The sequence below is a fragment of the Schistosoma haematobium genome, chromosome 3, assembly GCF_000699445.3.
Source record: "Schistosoma haematobium chromosome 3, whole genome shotgun sequence".
Taxonomy (NCBI): Eukaryota; Metazoa; Platyhelminthes; class Trematoda; order Strigeidida; family Schistosomatidae; genus Schistosoma; species Schistosoma haematobium.
Window position 1 is genome coordinate 38,268,216 of NC_067198.1, and position 19,553 is coordinate 38,287,768.

General features: G+C 33.4%; 1 protein-coding gene across 1 annotated transcript in view; it reads left to right on the forward strand.

The window, feature by feature from the left end:
• MS3_00010666 (uncharacterized protein) overlaps nt 1-19,553 on the forward strand; it is a 40,946-nt gene that overhangs the window by 12,856 nt on the left and 8,537 nt on the right. Inside the window, exon 2 of the mRNA XM_051219061.1 lies at nt 1,395-1,501. Within this exon, the coding sequence (XP_051069829.1) occupies nt 1,395-1,501 (107 nt within the window). The remainder of the gene's footprint in view (nt 1-1,394; nt 1,502-19,553) is intronic.

A 19,553-nucleotide genomic window follows, 5' to 3' on the forward strand; every position in this document is an offset into this window, starting at 1 on the left:
TTAATCTCTTAGTTTAAGGGAAAACAGAGAGTGTATACACCGACGCCATTGTGATCGATTCTGAGCCATGTCACCAAGAGTCTCCAACCATTGGTTACGATAGTCACGCGGACCCCAACCAAGTAGTCTGCATCTCCCAACATGGCTCAGACTAGAGGTTAGTGTCTTCAAGCACTGATGCCACGTTTTGGTTTGGCCGCCCCTAACTTTCTTCCAACCATTTCCAATACCGGATAGCATTGCACGACGTGGTAATCGGTGTTCAGGCATACGTAACACGTGGCCCAACCATCTCAGTCGATGAAGATTCATAACCTCATGAACTGATTTACGATCATTCCCTAATGCCCTGCGTCTAACCTCACTATTACTTACCCGGTGATCCCAACAGACGCCAGCAATATTTCTAAGGCATCTGTGGTCAAATACTAGTAGCTTACGAGTGTCTTCTACTCTTAATGGCCATATTTCGCTGCCGTAAATTAGAACAGAACGAACTGCTGCGCAGTATACTCGTCCTTTTATTGATAGACGGATATCTCGCCTTCGCCATAGGTGACGTAAGTTGGCAAAAGCCAATCGAACTTTTCGAATCCGTGCTGAGATTTCGTCCGATACCAACCCATTAGGGCTGATCAGACTTCCAAGATAAGTGAAGTTGTCAACGCGTTCGACTACTTCACTCCCTATCCTTAGTTCAGGTGTTAACGCAGACCAGTCCTGAAGCAACAACTTGCATTTAGAGGGAGATAAGCGCATTCCAAACATCCTGGCATTGTTGTTATACATAAACATCACAAGAATCGAGATTCACGAAAGTTGTTGATTATGTTGAATTACATTCAAATAAGCATGCATGTTGAATACGTATTGTTGCTACTTACTTTCTTTCTTACTTTCTTGCGCGTGTTATCCATCGTGGAGGAGCATAAGCCGCCCTCTAGCATTCTCTATCGGACTCTGTCCCGGGTAATTCTTTTCAGTTGTTTCCAGTTACTATTCATTCTTTTGATGTCTGCTTCCAATTCTCAATGTAGTGTGTTCTTTGGTCTTCCTATTTCTCTTTATTTTTTAGAATTTCAAGTTAGCGCTTGTCTCGTGATACAGTTTAGTGATTTTCGCATTGTATGTCATATCCACCTCCAAAGTCTCTTTTTAGTTTCTTCTTCAGATGGAAGCTAGTTTATTCTTCCCCACAGTAGACTGTTACTGATGGACGTTGAGTATCTTGCGTAAACAATTGTTTTTAGTTACTTGTAATTTTGTGATGATAGTTATAATAATCCTTCAAGTTTCAACTCCGTACAGTAGAACTGTCTTAATGTTCATATTGAAGATTTTGACTTTTATGTTCGTAGACAGTTTTTTTCAAGTTCTCTGTTTTTCAATTGTAGGAATGCTGCGTTTACTTTGCAAATCCTTGTCTTTACACCTGTATCGGATCCTCCTTGTTCATCGATTAAGCTGCCCAGGAAAGTGAATGTTTCCAACTCTTTATCAAGTATGAGTGGGTTGGTTATGTATTGTTACACGTAAATAAATAAATGAGAGGTAGTTTTCTACTTGTAGCCAAGTATTATTTTTTTTCAAAGCAATAAAACGTTCTTGGTTTAATAATAAATATAACTTTTATGATATCACAATGAGTAGAAATTTATATATCTGACATTTCGTGATGCGTTTTTTACGACTCACTTGCGTCTGTTACTCCCAACGGAGCATAGGGCGCTGACCAGCATTCTCCAACCCACACTGTCTTAAGCCATCCTTTTTAGTTCTATCCAATTGTTCTTCATTCTTCACACACCTTTCTCCATTTCTCAACGTAATGTGTTCGTTGGTCTTGTTCTTTTCCTTTGGCCTTGAGGATTCCGATTGAGGGCTTGCCTTGTGACGCAGTTAGGTGCTTTCCTCAATATGTGTCCTGTCCACTTCCGGAGCTTCTTCTTGACTTCCTATTCCGCTGGAATCTGGTTTATTCTTCAGTTATAAATAAGAACTTTCGTCTAAATTTGATCGAATAGTTTTACAGTATTTGGGCGTCGAGTTGATGTGAGAAATTAAAGAGGAAGAATGTATTTGTACAATCTCAGCCAATGAATCGGAAGTAAATCCAACGTTTCACCTGGCAATCTGGTCCAATCTCTTCCAAGGAAATATAATCAAACATCATAATTATCGAATATAAATAGGTACATGCTGACATTTTTGATTCATATCATTTATAAAAATTATATGTTTTCTTAAAATTCACCGAGCAGAGACAATATATAATGAAATAAATTTCTTCTTCTCACTAACGTATACACACAATCTGTTATCTTAACACTTTTCGTTCTACACCACATGTCTCTTACACACTAATGTAAATACCCACTTTAAACAGTATTCACGTTGATTGGATGACGTATTCAGTATACAATGAACCGGAGAACCATGTACCTATTTATATTTGATAATTTTGATGATTGTTTATATTTCCTTGAAAAAAGCTTAAACCAAATGGCTAGGCGAAACCTAAGATTTACTTCAAATTCATTGGCTGAGATTTTACAAATACATCCTCATTCTTTAATTCTTGAGTTATGTTGCTTCAATTCGTTTTTAATTCCTGATAAGAAAAATTAAAATATAAAATGCAAAATATATTTAACCGGTTGAATAATTCATGCATAGGTCAAATGATTTAGTTGAATATCATCCAAAAATTGGTTGAAATTAAAAGTTACTTTCATCAGTTTTTGTTAGTAATTGAAAATTCAAAAATAATAATAACCTATTTGATCTATTTCAGTACTGCTTAGTCTTAATGTAAAGGATGACAATGTTCAGTTATTGATATAGAATTTGATTTTTCGAAGAGAATTTCTGATCCACAGGAATAACCGACTTGTGAATGTGAATAGATGCATATCAATGACTTTAATTGTTATATATAGAGAATTAAAACAAACAGGATAATGGGAGTTATTACTCTACAGACCGATTGATTAAGTAGGATCAAACCCATCTTGGACTTTATTATAATGCTTATAGTTACTTAAGTAGTTTAATGTGCAAAAAGGTAGAAAGTTGAGATGGGGGAGAAAATTTGTAGCTCAGGTGGATGATTTTGGTGGAGTTTTGTTTTCTGAGCCTGAGCTTCTATTGTTCTTCTAAACAACATCATCAGCACAAACTTCTGGTAGAAGTGAAGTGTTTGAATTTCTTGACATATGACCAACAGCTTGTCATGTTGACCTTGATCTTGATTGGTTATAGTTGACCTTTAACCCATCTTTATCGTCCTGATTACTTTGATTTAATCTCTCTCCGATCTGATGTTTGATTCTATATTAGTTCATGATTTTTTCCGACGGTTGATAAATTAGATAGATTTTGATGTAATTATTGATCGTTGAGTGACATGAGTGTCAAGCCACTGAAGATTCTCTGATGTTCTTAAAATTCTCTCTACACAATACTTCAACACTTTTTCAGTCGAATGTGTGTCCACTTTGTCCGATGTAATGTTTTTCGCTTTTGGAGCAGTTTATTTTGTAGATGATTTTCAGTTATTTTCCCTTGTCATTTTGTCCTTTAGTATACTCAAAATTGATTGAAATGATTTTATGATCTACACCTATTACAGATCGTTTCAATACCCCCCCTTGTAAGTACTGATTTGTCTTTTATATATAGTAGGATGATTCGTTTTTCTTGGTTTCTACACTTGAGTTCGATGACAAGTTATAGTTTAATACAAAATAGTTGGTCGATACTTAGCTATCTTATTAGTTCATTGGTTGATATTCGTGTGTCGTAAAATTAGTCTCCATAATTATACTCTTTCTAGAAAAGTTCAAAGAGGGTTTAATCTGATTCGGATATGTTTTAAATTATTTTGTCATGTAAATGGAATACAGTGTAGTATTTCATAGAGTTAAGTGATACAGCGAACGACTTAGGAAAAGTAGTTCAACGACGATTTTTAATCATTTTACAAAAGTTAAAGCCTATTGTGTTTATAGGTGAATATATACAGTTAATCAGCATACATTGACTAACTGCTTCTTCATTATATATAAATTGATGCAACCAAAATTCAACTATTAAATCGCTACCTGGTTTTTGTTTTGCAAAAAAAATGTGAAACTAATGAGTTTAGTCCTTCGAAACCCGTTTGTATTAGTTTATACAAAATGTAACGAGAAGACGGACAAGAAATGTATACATAACATTAGTTGTATTCAAATGTTTCATCAGGATTTATGATCTATACACTACCCTTCTCGTTATCACAGACGTTTGGAAGAAAGAGCGAATCTTCATGCAGAAGGATTAATTATGACTTTGAAGTTAGGATCGTTAAACATATACTAAAATGGTTATAAAAATAAATAAAGTGGTGAGACTATAATTTATGGACGACCTTTCAGCGACGCTAGACTAACCTTGAGAGCGTCCACTTACTCACTAGGGCTAAATGAGGTTTATAAAGCAGTTTGAAGAATAAGAAACATGATATACAGTTGAAGTTATGATTAGGAATTAGATTTAGAGTTTTCATCACGAACTGACATCAGCTATAATGTCAAAACTCTATTTGGCCAGATAGGTGAATGAATTTCGAGCCAAAATCTAAGATATGTTATCGTGAACCTGATTGGTTCGTCCGTAAATTATAGTCTCGCTAATAAAGTCAAATAACGCAATAAGAGCAGATGACAAATAACTATTCACCTCTGTTACTAACCACATAACTAAAACAGAACATTAGATCGATCTTAACACAGTATTTGTGTTTTGGTTTAAAGGTTATTTACGCTGGTTACTTAGATATGTTTGAGGCTCGACCATTTCCTCCCCCACACTCTATATATTCAAAAACAATTTGCGCTTATATTAAATCGAACCTTGATAAAATTGATTCAACATCTAAAGTGATGGGACTTATACTGTTTTTCAGTAAACGGTATATACCTATTGTGACATAAGATTGGTTCAATAAAGGGTTCTCTTTTCGGTGAATTTATTTTCAAATCTGTACAATTACAAATATATATACTTATTTTTCAGGATGATAATAGTCACAATAACTACAATACTAGTGATAATAAACTTCTGTTAAACATGGTTTTTTATCCAAAAGAATTGAAGAACATTACCCGGCTTGGCTAAAAGGGGGCGGAAACGGCTCGATAAGAAGCTCAATAATTGAACATCTTGTGAACATAGGTCACTCAATTAAGTTAGACTCTGCGTTCTCAGTCATATACAAGGTAATTAGAAGTTTATCAAAGGCAGTTATGATGCATCTACTTAAGATTGCCGAAGCAACAGCCTGACATCTAGGAAAGCCAGAATTAAGTGTTCAAAAGAAATTGGTACAACTTCTACCATGGTCTTAATGCCTCGTAATTTTTTTCTTTTTCCTTTTTAGTCATACTTTTCTTTCTTTACAGCCACATAATTCCCCTTCTATCTTCTCTATAGACCCTCTACCCCCAAATGGTTTATTTATGTTTTTTATGATCCTCCGGATTATATTTTATCTAAATTTCAACATTTTATCTTATCATGCGGAGCCATCCATCCTCAATTATAATTTCCCTATTTATCTTCACAATGAATATTTAAGTCCCTAACAATAAAACTATTATTAGTTTCCCTGACTAAAAATTTTTTTAAAATACCTTTGTTTGTTCTATCTCACCGTTACCATGTTTAACAGAGGTTTATTACCACAATTATTGCAATTATTGTAATTACCATCATCCTCATTTTATATTATTTTCCCAATTATTGTCGTTAGTCACATCCTTCAACTTGTCAAGTTGACTATGATTATCATATATAAATATCTTTAGAAGTAAATGTTTGATAAGATTGTTTCAAAATGTAGTTCTCTAATACATCGCATGATTAAGCAAAGATGGATAGTGGCTAGCAGTGGAATTTAGGACGCGCGTTTCGTTCTATTTGGGACTTGTCAGCTGGATGTTCCTGCATCTCAGAGTTGATGTTCACTCTAGGACACGAACCCAGTATCGTTCGCTTCAAACGTCATCGCGTTATCCATCTACTTACTGAACCCTGATAGCCACTTCCTTGTACAATGGAGGTGAATTTTAAATTCACTTGATGTTGTTTACTTGAATCTTCCCATTGTTGCTTAGGACTGGCTAGCAATGAAAGCCACTATACATCTTTGCTAATGATGCATGCGACTTAAGGCAATATCGAGGCAATACACACATTATCCTCATATGCCAATAAGAGATTGAGCAACAATGGGGAGATTCAAGTAAAAAACACCAAGTGAATATCGCATGATTCTTACAAACTTAACTGTCTGATTGCATGAATTATATATTTTAAACGTTGACATACTGAATATAAGTGTTATTTCGTTATTTTCACTTTTAAATAGAGTAACTTAAAATTGAAATTTTAGAAGTCCTTTTCATTAGGTCATATTATAATAGGATCAATGAGTTGACAAAATTCAATATATAAACACAAGACATACGATCGAATATTCAAAATAAGCCATAGTATGGTATGTGTTACTTATGTTAATATAAATAGTGTATAATACCAATCAGAAATAGAATGCCTAGCAGTAGAAAGTTGAGAAGATCGAAGAGGGATGAACAGGAATAGAGACTAATTGATCTGGTAATGAAAGAACAATAAAGTCTGAGACAATTAATGAACATTTTACAAATGAAGTATTGGAAGTATGACTTTTTAAAAAGAAACCCAGCTACTTTAGTGAATTTTAATTCAATTTTATTATTATCAATATGAGGTGTATTTTTCACTGTATTATTTATTTTCTACGGTGAGTAAAGCGAATAAATTACTATATTAGTGTTAATTTCTGAATTGATAAATTTCTAATCTAAATAAATTTGTTCTTTATCTATTAATCTAAGGTCCAATTAAATCTGAATGAAAAAGCTTAATTTATTTTTCAGAGAAGGGTTTTTGTGGATATTATAGTAATTTAATAGTTGAATTCATGAGTCGATTGAAGCTAGACTACCATGGAAAACCTGGAAGCACTGGACGGCCGTTCCATTCTATTGTGAGACTCCTCAGCAGTGCACATACACGAACCCGCCTAGCAAGATTCGAACCAATGACCTATCAGTCTCGCGCGAGAGCGTTTAACCACTAGACCACTGAACTGGCTAGCATCCAACGGCGTTAATATTTAACTTCATGGATGTGCACTTTTGAAGAGCCCCATACTAGGACGAAACAGCCGTCCAGTGCTTCCAGGTTTTCCTTGGTTATCTAGCTTCGGTTGACTCGTGAATCCAACTATTAATTTAATTTATATTTATCTCAAAAGATTACTTCACTAGTAAACGGAAAATATATGACTGACAGTTGGAGTAAAATTTAGTGATTTTGATTTTCAAAATATTTACTCTTTGTATCGGTTTTGTAATTCGCATAGTTAATGAATTAAGTGCTTAGTTCTGAATATTAGACGGTTAAGAAATTTGAACAATCGAGATAGATTCATTCATGAAGAATTAAATTTGAGAAAATTAATAAAACTCAATGACAAATTTATTTAGTTAGAGAATAGTAATAATACAAATGATACTATAGTGTTATTTATTAAATGGTTGTAAATCGTTATTTCATTGTACCTTATATTCTTTTGCTTACAAACGTCGTAATCATAGATTAAATGCTTATAATGTAAGCATTTTTAGATGAAATCGGTAGTTTAATTAATGTTTAATGAAATCAGTTAAATATTACTCTCAGTAAGGAGCTTTGGAGAATGCTGAATTTCATTGAAATCAGGAAGTGATCTGAGCTAGACAACCAATGAAAACGTGGAAGCACTAGATGATGGTTTTGTTCTGGTGTGGGACTCCTCAGCAGTGCGCCTCCACGACCCCGGACGCGGGAGTCGAACCCAGGCATTTTGGTTTCGTAAGCGAACTCTTAACCTCTAGATCACTGAGTTGCCATCCAACTGTGTTGATGTCTAACCTCAATCAATCCATGAAATCGCTTGACCATCTTTCATTGTACTGAGGTAGATACCCGTCTTTACCTGACATGGATTAGCTCCACTGGTCATGGCTTCAAACCAGAACTCCGAGAATTCCCTTATGAAGCTAGTCATTAGTAAGCAGATGGTAATTACCATGGGTTCGAACCCCGCGAGCAGGATCGTGGATGCGCATTGCTGAGGAGCTTTATAATAGGAGGAAAGGGCAGTCCAGTGCTTCCAGGATTTCAGTGGTGTTCTAACACCAATCGGTTCATGATCTCAATCAAAAACCAGAAAAAAGTTTGAAATCAATCAATTTCAACATTGAAATAGAGATGAAGTATAACCACTTTATAATAATAAAAAAATTTCATCATACGATGGAACTGTATATAGTCAGTCAACATATTTACAAAGCGTAAACTCCGAAACTAAAGTTTAGCTTGTTATTTGCTTTCAGTGATGTATATATATATTATCAGTGTACACGGTAGAACTACGTTGTAAGTTTATGTGACATACATAATTTCACTTCAAAGATTATGTAATGTTTTTGATTCACTTTATTTAAGTGTTGGGGATGTCACATCCCCAGAGCTCACTTGGTAAATACCTTATTTTTGTAAATTTATTTTAACAATTCGAATTTCTCGTTTTCGCGCCAAAAGCGCTCATTTTCACCTTCATGTCGTATTTCCCATTTGGGAGAATCTTAAAAGCTATTCGTTCGTTGTATCTTTTAGCATGCTATTTTGTAACGCTTCCCAAGGACAATTTTATGCTGTATATATATATATATATATATATATATATATATATATATATATATATATATATATATATATGATTTGTGCCTGTTGTAATCGCTCGTGCTTCTGGCTGCTTGAGGAATATTTTTCTCCATTTCGAACTTAGGCTTCTCTCTCTAGTTAGCTGGGCTAGGACGCATCTGAATAGCTAGCTTATTGATCTTTGGTCACAGAGTCTGTTCCGTTCGCAGACCAGGTGAACTCGTAATCGCTTCAAACATAGCGTTAAATCAATCCTTTTCCGTAGCATAGTTTTTTCATATAGCTATATACAAAATATGAATTATGAATTTATCTATTTCAAGCTTATTGATATTTACTATCGCCTGAAGTTTTTCTTAGTCCCATGTGTCATGTTACGTTCAAACTTATTTAGTTTGAATACCTTATAACCTCCAGTCAAATATTGGATAATCGTTTTTACCCTCAGGTAAATTCAGATCACAATGCTTGTATTGAGTGTAGCTCTACTTAAGAGGATTATAAATATGAATTATACAAATATACTTAAACGAATGGTATTATTAGTCTAAGCAGCTCACAGAGTTGTTTGGATAGATTTGTACAATTAAGTCTTCAGTGCACCAATTAATCAAATTGACATAGAGCTCAAAAGTAGTAAATTGTTAAGAAAGAATAATGTCCCTGACAGCCTAGGGACGTAATTCTGTCGAATAACAGTTGAACAATTCAATCTTTGAATTGTAAGCAGATAAAAAAATATCCAGTAATTAAGATTAAAAGGAAATATAAACTAGTTTTCTGGCATAATAGGGACATCTTGAAAAACTATGAGAAGGTAGTAAACCTTTCAGTGGTAGATCAGTTAAAGAACAATAATCCAAAATCAAAGAGACAATATAGAAACCACTCAAATTAGAAGACGATTCAAACAAAATTAAAAGAGTCCATTAACAAAACCTGAAAATAAGGTGATACACTAAGAAAACCAAAATTCCGAGTTAAATTAATATTTAAAACAATTAGTCCCTTAAATAAATTTCGATAATAGAATGAAAAGTCGAAGGTTATCAGAATTATCTGATCATACACATACTTGATAAGATATTCTAATATGAAAACTAACAGGTCAACTATACAGGAAAAATAAAATACACAAAAAATGTGATAACCACTCTGGATAATAAATTAGTATTGCTAGGGTAGGTTTAGGGTAAGGACAAATTGTTTTCGAACTTGGACCGATGTGCCTGGTCCTACTTGTAGCTAACTGACTGACTGACTGACCGACTTTCGAACACATAAAGGAGGTTTCACTTTCCGTATAGCCAAGGCTTCAATAAACCTTAGTATACGCCGTTGCAGGCTTTTGTACCACACTACAAATGTTGACTTGATATCAACATTATGATCAGTCTCAACCAAATGTTTCGCAATCGAGGATGATATCTGTTTATCCTATGATCTTATTTGATCACTGGAATTCATTTGTTTCTGCAGCCATTTGGGTATGTGTTCCGCCACCCTTTCTTGTAGATCACGATTACTTTTCCTTATGTACGTTTTCCCACACATACATGTAAATTGATAGACACAATGGGATGTTACACAATCTCTTGCGTGCTGTTTCGGTTTTTGGTGAAACATAGACCTTGTCTTTCCAATAATGACAAGTAGGGCTGCATAAAATGTCCGGTTGATGGCTAATTTAAGCCTCCGTTTCAACATGAGACTATTTGAGTCGCCTCTAAATGATAACATAACCTTCAATCTGTCTAGTTTACCCTTTAGTTTTCATATAATAATGTCTTAACAAGTATATGTCTGATCAGATTGTTCTAAAAGTTTTAAGCAAATATATCACATAACTTTGATAACCTTTGTCTTCTCGTTAAATTAATATTAACAATCCCATAATGATTGGATTCATGGATCAATTTAAACTAGACCACCATGGAAAGCATGGAAGCACTGAACGGTCGTTTCGTCTTAGTGTGAGACTCTTCGGCAGAGAGCATCCACCATCCCGCTCTCAGGGTTCGAACCCAGGACATATCTGTTTCATGCGCGAGCACTTAACCACTAGACCACTGAGCTGGCCGGCATCCTACGGTGTTAGTGTCTAACTTCAACCAATGCACGAAATTGCGCCACCATCCACCATTGTCTTCAATAAGTTACTATTTCACAACAGACCTGGTTAAACTTCACTGGTCACTGCTTCTCACTAGAACTCCAGGATCTACCCCTTGAAGACCATCACTAGTGAGTATATGATGATTATAATCAGAGAGGTTTTGTGAGTATTATAGCAATTAAATAGTTGAATTCATGAGTCAATTGAAACTAGATCACCATGGAAAATCTGAAAGCACTGGACGGCTGGATCGTGGATATGCACTGATGAGCAGTCCCATACTAAGACGAAATGGCCGTCTAGTGCATCCAGGTTTTCCATGATGGTCTAGCTTTAATTGACTCATAAATTCAACTATTAAGTTACTATAATATTACTAGTAATACAGTAGTAATAATAATAATAATTTTAGTCGTAAGATTATTCAGTGAACGAATTCAATTAGAATAATAATTGACTATTTCATTTTTGAATCACAACTATAAATGAAATATTATGTAATAATAATTATGAAATTAAGATAATTCCTATTCAATTGTCTAAATGATTGTTATTTTATGTTAAATTATTTAACGGAAGTAATTAATTTTCATACTTGATATTATTATTATTTGTCTAATGCATAAAACACCAGAAGTGAATATACATTTTAGAATGTAAAGTTTTATCTATTTTTCCTAAATTTCACTTAAAAATGTTACTTGTTCAAAAACTAAATCAACCTACTTCTCCTACATTCATAGAACATTATGAATAATCAAAGTAGTGTTGTTTTAAGAAAAAAATGTTTTGAAAGACAAGTGGTTAAAGCTTTTCATATATTACTAAAATCTGCCATCTATTCCTCGGATGAGCGATGTTTTATGGTGTAGGAGTAAGTTGGAAGAAAGCTAGGGGCGGTCAGACCAAAAAAACTTGGCAAAAATCCATGAAGTCACTAACAAGTGGACTAAGCCATGTTGGTAGGTTTAGGCTACCTGGTTGAGATCAGTGAGACGATAACAACCGATGTTTAGAGACCTTAAATGAGATGGTTCAAAATCGTTTGCAATGGTGCAGGTGCATCCACTCTTTGTGTTCTCCCAAATTCTAATCTTCTGAATTATTTATGTCCTTTTTTTTCTTTTTCCAAATTTATTTCACTGGATTATAATGCTGGAATAACATCTTCAAACACTAATCTTTCCGATTACTGCTTATATGTTTACTACCTCTACCACGAGGAGATTTGAATCGACAATTGTATCTCTGTGTTAATTTGGTATGGGAACTTGAACTGATGTACATACGTACAAAGTTCTATGTTGTTGCTGATTGACTGGCTGAATGACTATGCTGAGTTGAGAAAAAAGTTTAACTATCCATCCAACCTTAATCGTTCACATCTTACATCAAAAATACACACAGATTAACGGTAAATATTTTTCTCTAAACTTATATACACTTTGAAGTTATATATTTGGTCAAGGACATTAAAATCTGTTTAGATGCTTACTGATAATCTATGCAGCAAGAATATTTTCTGTAATTTATGAGCCATATTATCAAATTCAGAAAACGAAAAATACACAATTAACTATTCATTTTTATGTTACACAAGTGGTTTGAATAATTTTTTCTGGTTAGCGTTTTTTTAGCGAGTTAGTTTTCTGTGGGATGGGGTCGCTAACCCCATGCCCAACCCTCCCTCTTTATCCTGGCTTTGGACCGGTAGTAGCCCTAGAGGGGCTCCAGGCGGAGTTATGAATCGTTTACCGTTTAAATGTGTTATAATAAGATTCCAATACATTTTTTTCTCTAATTATTATTCAGTAGAACTGTTTACATTTATGGAAAATAGGGAGCTTTAGTGTATGTCATTAAAGAATATAAATATTGTTGAGGATATTAATGATCCATGTAACATTCGAATCTATATCATTCAGTATGATAGTTGGAGATGTTTTATAATTGAACTATTGTCATTATGAACACTTAGTTCAATTTTAAGAGAAACACTAAATAAATTACAAAATTTTAAACTTAATTTATTCTATTATGTGATATTCAAAGGAATTAGTTTTTGGTGGAGTTTTGTTCTCTGAGCTGGATGGTTTGGTCGTGGAGCTTTCATCGTTCTTCTGAGCTACAAATCTTCTCCACCATCTCAAAGGAAGTAGTATTTAGTTACATGATATTGGAGACGAATTAATCCAACACTTTCAGTGATCTAGAGGTTAAGGGGTTGCGCACGAGATTGAAGGTCCTGGGTTCGAATCCCGCAAGGCGGGATCGCGGATGCGCGCCGCTGGGGGGTCCCAAACTAGAACAAAACAGCCGTCCAATACTTCCAGGTTTTCCATGGTGATCTATCTTCAATTGATTCATGAAATCAACTACAAAATTACTAAACTCTACACAAAACCCCCTTATGATAATGAATAAATTAAAAATATAATCCCACTTAAGAGAGCATTCTGTTATTTTGATGAGTATGTGTGTTTTAATTTGAGTGGTTTAATCGTGAAGCGTTAGTCATTCATTTAGATAACATCTTTAGTATATACTTCAAAATGAAGTGAGCTATTCTAATTTCTTCACATATGATTGGTAGTTTGTTTTGTGAACTAGTTGCTATTGACAATTTTTCTATTACTGTTTGGATATTTTTATGGTGTCACCCATCTTTAATTGACTTTTACCTCATAGTCAAACGTTTGATTGAAGAATACTGAAAAGACCAGAGAGCTTTTGGAAACTTACCACTCAGGTCAATCAGCAGTCAGTAAATATATTGACATCTATCCAACTTATCAAACAAATGGAAAAGTCATGGACAACTCATGATGTCAAAAACTAACTCAAAGGGGATCGGAGTCAAAGTTAATATTCAAATGGTGGTGGGACAAGTGTCAATAATAACCAATCAAAATTAAGTTCAAAATAACAGGCTATCAGCTATGTGCAGAGAACTTTGAATAGATAACCTCTATCTACAGTTTGTGTTGATGGTTTCCTCTAGGAGTAATATGAAGGCTTCTCGATTAAACCATCGAACACAGAGATTACATTTCCACCAAAATAATCTACCTCAGCTATAAGTCTCCTCCACTATGTTAACGTTCTTTAGATAAATGAATATCAAATATTTCATTTAAGTAGACATTTAAATAAAGATAGATAAATGAAACATCATTATGTCTAGCATTAATCCTGTTTTGCTAAACTCTCATTTAGCACTACTTAAATGTCTAAAGCTATTTCAATTAATTTTTGATCAGTCTAGACTGAGTTATTTTGTTAAGTAACAAACGATTTTAATGACAAGTTAGTTGTTAATACAACAAAAGGTAATCATTAAATGAGAGTGGCTAGCATTGAACTTGTCAGCTGGCTATACCTGCATCTCAGACTTATATTCACTCGGGGACTCGAACCCAATGCCGTTTGCTCCCACTGTTATCCACCAACATTTCAGCTTACAATGCTTTTAACTGAAAGTAATATCGAGGCATTTCGTGTAGGATGCATATATTGCTAATAAGAGACTGATCGATTACAGTCCTAAACATCAATGGGAAGATTCAAGTAACCAATATAAAAATGAATTTAAAAATGATGATGGTTTATTGAGATTAAAAAAAACTAATTTAGGTGGTATTGCTTTTATTAAGTTTTATTCATTAAGAAGGTTGAATTTTACTTTAAAATCATGATAATTATATAGTTGAACTAAATAATTAGTTAAGTTAAAGCTAAACTAATGAGGATAGATGATCAACTAAATAAATAAATGCAAAACACAAAATACTGTCGATTTCAACTGCTACTTGCTCTTATATGTTTAATTGTAAACGTTTCTAACGATGTATAGTGAATAAGTATGTGGAATTCTTTTTGTTTTAGGTGGAGAGTTACAACTTTTGATAGATCAAATGTCGCTGTTACTAACATTTATTTTATCCAATATGTGATGTTGACAAATTTTCGATGTACGCTTGGAATACTTTTGTTTCTTTATTTAAATAATTTAGTTAAACTTATCTTTAATCATAAAGGTGATAAACGAGTTTCAACAACACTAGTTGATTATAATAGATATCAGAATGTGCTTATTAATTTGAAGGCGAAGGAGGTAAAATGATTTTAGCAGAATACGATGAACATTTTATTTCATTCTTCTACATAGTTATATATAATTCTAGTGACTCTTTTTGACAGAGTTTTTTATTCTGAGCTGGATGATGTGGTCACGGAGCTTTCATCGTTCTTCTGAACGATATCATCAGCACAAACTTCTATCTGAAGTTTGTGCTGTGCAGAGAACAAAACTCCATCAAAATCATCCACCAAAGCTACAAATCTTCTCTGCCGTCTAGTACCCTTTTATCTGACTTCAATTGGATAGTATATACTTATCGACGTAATCCGCGTTAGAGAATAAAAGAATAAAATAAGTCAAATACGAGAATGAAGTTTGAATATGTATATTTTGTACACTCATTGATCTGTACAAACAATCGGGGAAACAAAGCGAAGGAAGCGAATAGGAGAGAGTGATGCGAAACAGAATGACTCGTAATGGAGAAAGTGAATGAACCAATTTGATTTAATCAAGCGTGACTTAATATTTGTAGTCAGACAAAAATGAATTACAGAAACATAATGAATAGGTTAAGTAATTAAAACACATACGATCATATAAAAACAGAGTTAATAAGAGAATAAGTGACAAGGTCAAAATATGACTTGAGAAGGATGAATAAATTGGTCTGTCCAGATGCTAGAAGAACCTATTTGGAATTGACATAGTACCAGCCACTAACAGTACCATTTATATCGAAGATTTGATAAACATTAACACTTTCATTAACTAAAAGGTTCAATTAACCTATATATACACACAAATAAACAGTAGGTTGTTTGAATAAATGAAACTATAATAAAGTTAACGTAAATATTGTACATTGGCAATGGGGAATTTGTTTGTTTTATGAAAATAGATCGTTAAAGGCAAGTAAATCGAAGTGCATTTGTTGAGTTATGTGTATAATCAAGAGAAACAAGTACAAGAAATTATTCATAGAGTCAATTTTGTTACTAAGGCAACTAAAGATTAATCACTTACTTTTCTGAATGAAAATAAAAATCAAATTTAAGCCTTTTCTGCTGGATATGTAGACAAAATTATACGTTTTATTGAATATATTTTGTCAATAAATTATGACTATCGCGTAGACTTCTATGAAGTAAACGTTTTCGAATTAAACTTATTAACATACATAAATGTCAACTGCTCTCTATATTCAATATGTTTGTTTTTCTTTTTTACATTGAAATGGACACGTTCATTAATAAAAGGAAAATAAATGTCACTTTTTAAAACGTACTGAAAGCAAATATCTTATCGTTGCTGAATATACATCAGGTATTTACTGTATTAAACCAGTATGTACAACTTTTGAATAAATTACAAGACAAATACAAATCAAACTCATTGAGCCTTCAACCTAGTCTAACCACTTTAAGCACTACCATGTTATCCACTAAGTTATTCAGTCTAAATATTGGGTAAACTAATAGTGTTAAATTACATTCGGGTCAATCAGCAAAATAACGAATATTTTTATCTAATTATAAAGTTGAACGTTACTGATCGTAGTTAACAACTATGAATTGAATAATATTCTAAAGTCAAGGTACAGATGTGTAGTGAACAAGAAAATCAGTAGGTACAATCAAATGTATGTGGACACAAAATTACAAAATCTCTTAGTAAAATCTGAGAACTATACAGGAAATACTTCATTTGCAAAATATCAATGAATCGTCTCGGATTTGAATGTTACTTCATTTCCACACCAATCAATCTCTATTCTCGTTCTTTTTTATTCGATCTTCTTAACCTTCTTCCGTCAGATATTTCACTTTCTATTGATGATCCGTACTACTTATATCTATTGACATCAGTAGCACACATCACATTATCATTACTGTTTTCTCCATTAAAATAATTATTTGACTATCGATTTTTATAATTATTAATTTTATGATATTGTCTAACATGTTGATAAAATTCAGACATATTGCTGGTGATCGGTTGCGTGATAATCTTTTGTTTATTCTATTCATTTACAAAATTTTCTTGATAAACTGAATTACTGAACCAGATTTATAAAACACAACCGTATGTAGAAAACGTTATCGCCTATTTGAAAAATTTAAGGTACACACAAATTACAATGAATTCAGTTCAGCCAGGAAAGTTTTTTACAATTTAAATCATTAATCATTGATCATGTTAGTCATACGAACACTGAGAATCTGAAAGTACTGGAAGGCCGTTTCGACCTGGTATAGTACTCTTTATCAGTGTAAAGTCACTATCCTGAGTCCAGGAATCGAACCCAGGGTCTTCAACCTGGCGTGAGGACACTTAACCTCTGAACTCTTGAGTCGGCATCCTACTGTGTTAATGACTAACTTCAATCAATCCACAATATTACTTGACCCTCATCCATTGCCTGCGGTGGTTAATTGTCTTGTACATGATACGAACTGGACTCCATTGACCACGGTTTCTAACGGAAAGCCCATGTATCATATCTTAAGACTAGTCACCAGTAAGTATATGATAGAAACTTTGTGTGGGTTGTAGTATTTACACAATTTAAGTCACAAATTGATCTCAGACATCCAGCGATTACAAGTTTTCCAATGGTGGTTTTGCTAAAAATCAATTCGTGATTTAAACTGTGGAAATACTATAATCGCCACAGTTCTCTTATAATAATCGAAAATATTTATTGTCCTTAATTTAAGACATTTTGAATCATGTTATGCTTTGATATTATTAAACTGTAAAATAACACACTGATTGTCTTCCAGCGTAGTAACCATTTTATTTCATATTTAAATGATGTAATAAACAAACATGTGATATATTTGTGAAGTAAATTCCGAATAATCTGATTAATTATTTGTTTGCCAAGGTATTTGTATATGAAAAAGCTTCAAGTTAAACAAAACAATGATGATAATTGTGAGAATAATAAGAATTATACCATTCTAGATAATAAATCTATTTAGCCTGGGTTGATTCAAAGAGAGAGGACAGTGTTTCTGGATGCATAAAATTGTTTGAATTTTCTTATGATTAAGGGTTCAGCAAAATCTTAGTACACACCCCTGAGTACTTTTATACAACACCACAAAGATCGATTGATGTTAATATTATACTCTGTCTCAATTAAACTTTTAGCAGTGGATGAAATTGTGGGGCCCTTTATTTTGTCGTCATTTAGATCGGACGATGTTTTCGAAGGGCTCTCCACTTTAGTGGCCCGAGTTCTGACTCCAAGTAGATAGCACGAATGATTGTTATTTAAATATATATGTCGCCTATCCTCGTATATAATCATCGACTTAAATCGCGTTAGTCAGTAACGGAATTAAATAAGTCAAATAACGGAAATGGACTTTTGAATACATATATTTTATATATGAAGCGGATGGAACAGAGTGAATCGAAACCACACGTAGTGGAGATGGCGGGTAAGACAACTCCCATTTAACCAAGCGTTAATCAATATTTATAGTTACACCAAAATAAGTTACAGACATGTGATGAGTAATGGGATAAGAAGTGTACACACACCTATGCTCATATAAAAATAGTCAAAGTTGATAAGCGAATAATTAACAAGGTCAGAATGGGACTCAATTAGAATGAATAGATTGTCGTGTCCGACAGCTAGAATAAGGTATATGGGATTAGCATAATAACCGACACTACAAAGTTCATCATGTGTCCTTACTAGGGCAATAAGGTCTTATTCATTTTTGCAGACATTATATTACATGTTCAGTAACACTAACCCGTCCCTATGTACATATGTTTCCATACATATATGGGAAGTGATAAACACGGTGAGAAGCAACACACTTGTTTACATGTTGTATGGTTTTTTGGTTCAGTATAGACCATGATTCTTTGATAACGAAAAGCTGTATAAAAAGTCTTACTGATCACTGATTCAAATTTCCATCACAACACAAGACTAATTTAGTTAGCTCTGCCTGTTAGGGTAGAATAAACACATTTCATAGGTGCTGACAGAGTAGCAAATCTCAATAAACATCTTCATCCATAATCGGAGATTTAGGCGAGACATAATAAAATATCAAACAAAAAAATTATTCGGTTCATAAAACAGACTATATTTTTCGGAATTCCATGTAGTTCATCTGCTTAGAGAATTGTTAAATATTATTACTCTTTAGTCATTGAATGAATTTTGTAACAAGACACTCTGAATTATGTTGTAACACCGGTAATTGCAAGCTAAAGACATTTATATCGGTAGTTGTTGATCAATTGGATCAGTATGTCGAATTGAGGTATTTATGATGGTTAAACACTTCATCAAATGATCTACTATTGTAATTCCAGCTTCCTTCTTGAGCTATATATGGTATAAACTGGAATTATAGGTGATGCATCATATGGCATCTAAAAATATGGCTTTTTATCTGTATTTTATTTTGTTAGATATTACACATAGTTTTAAGTATTAAAGTTAACTGAATGATCGAACGGTAAGTAATAATCTGAAAACTGTTCATAAAATGTACCTTCATCGAACTTACTATTGACCAATGT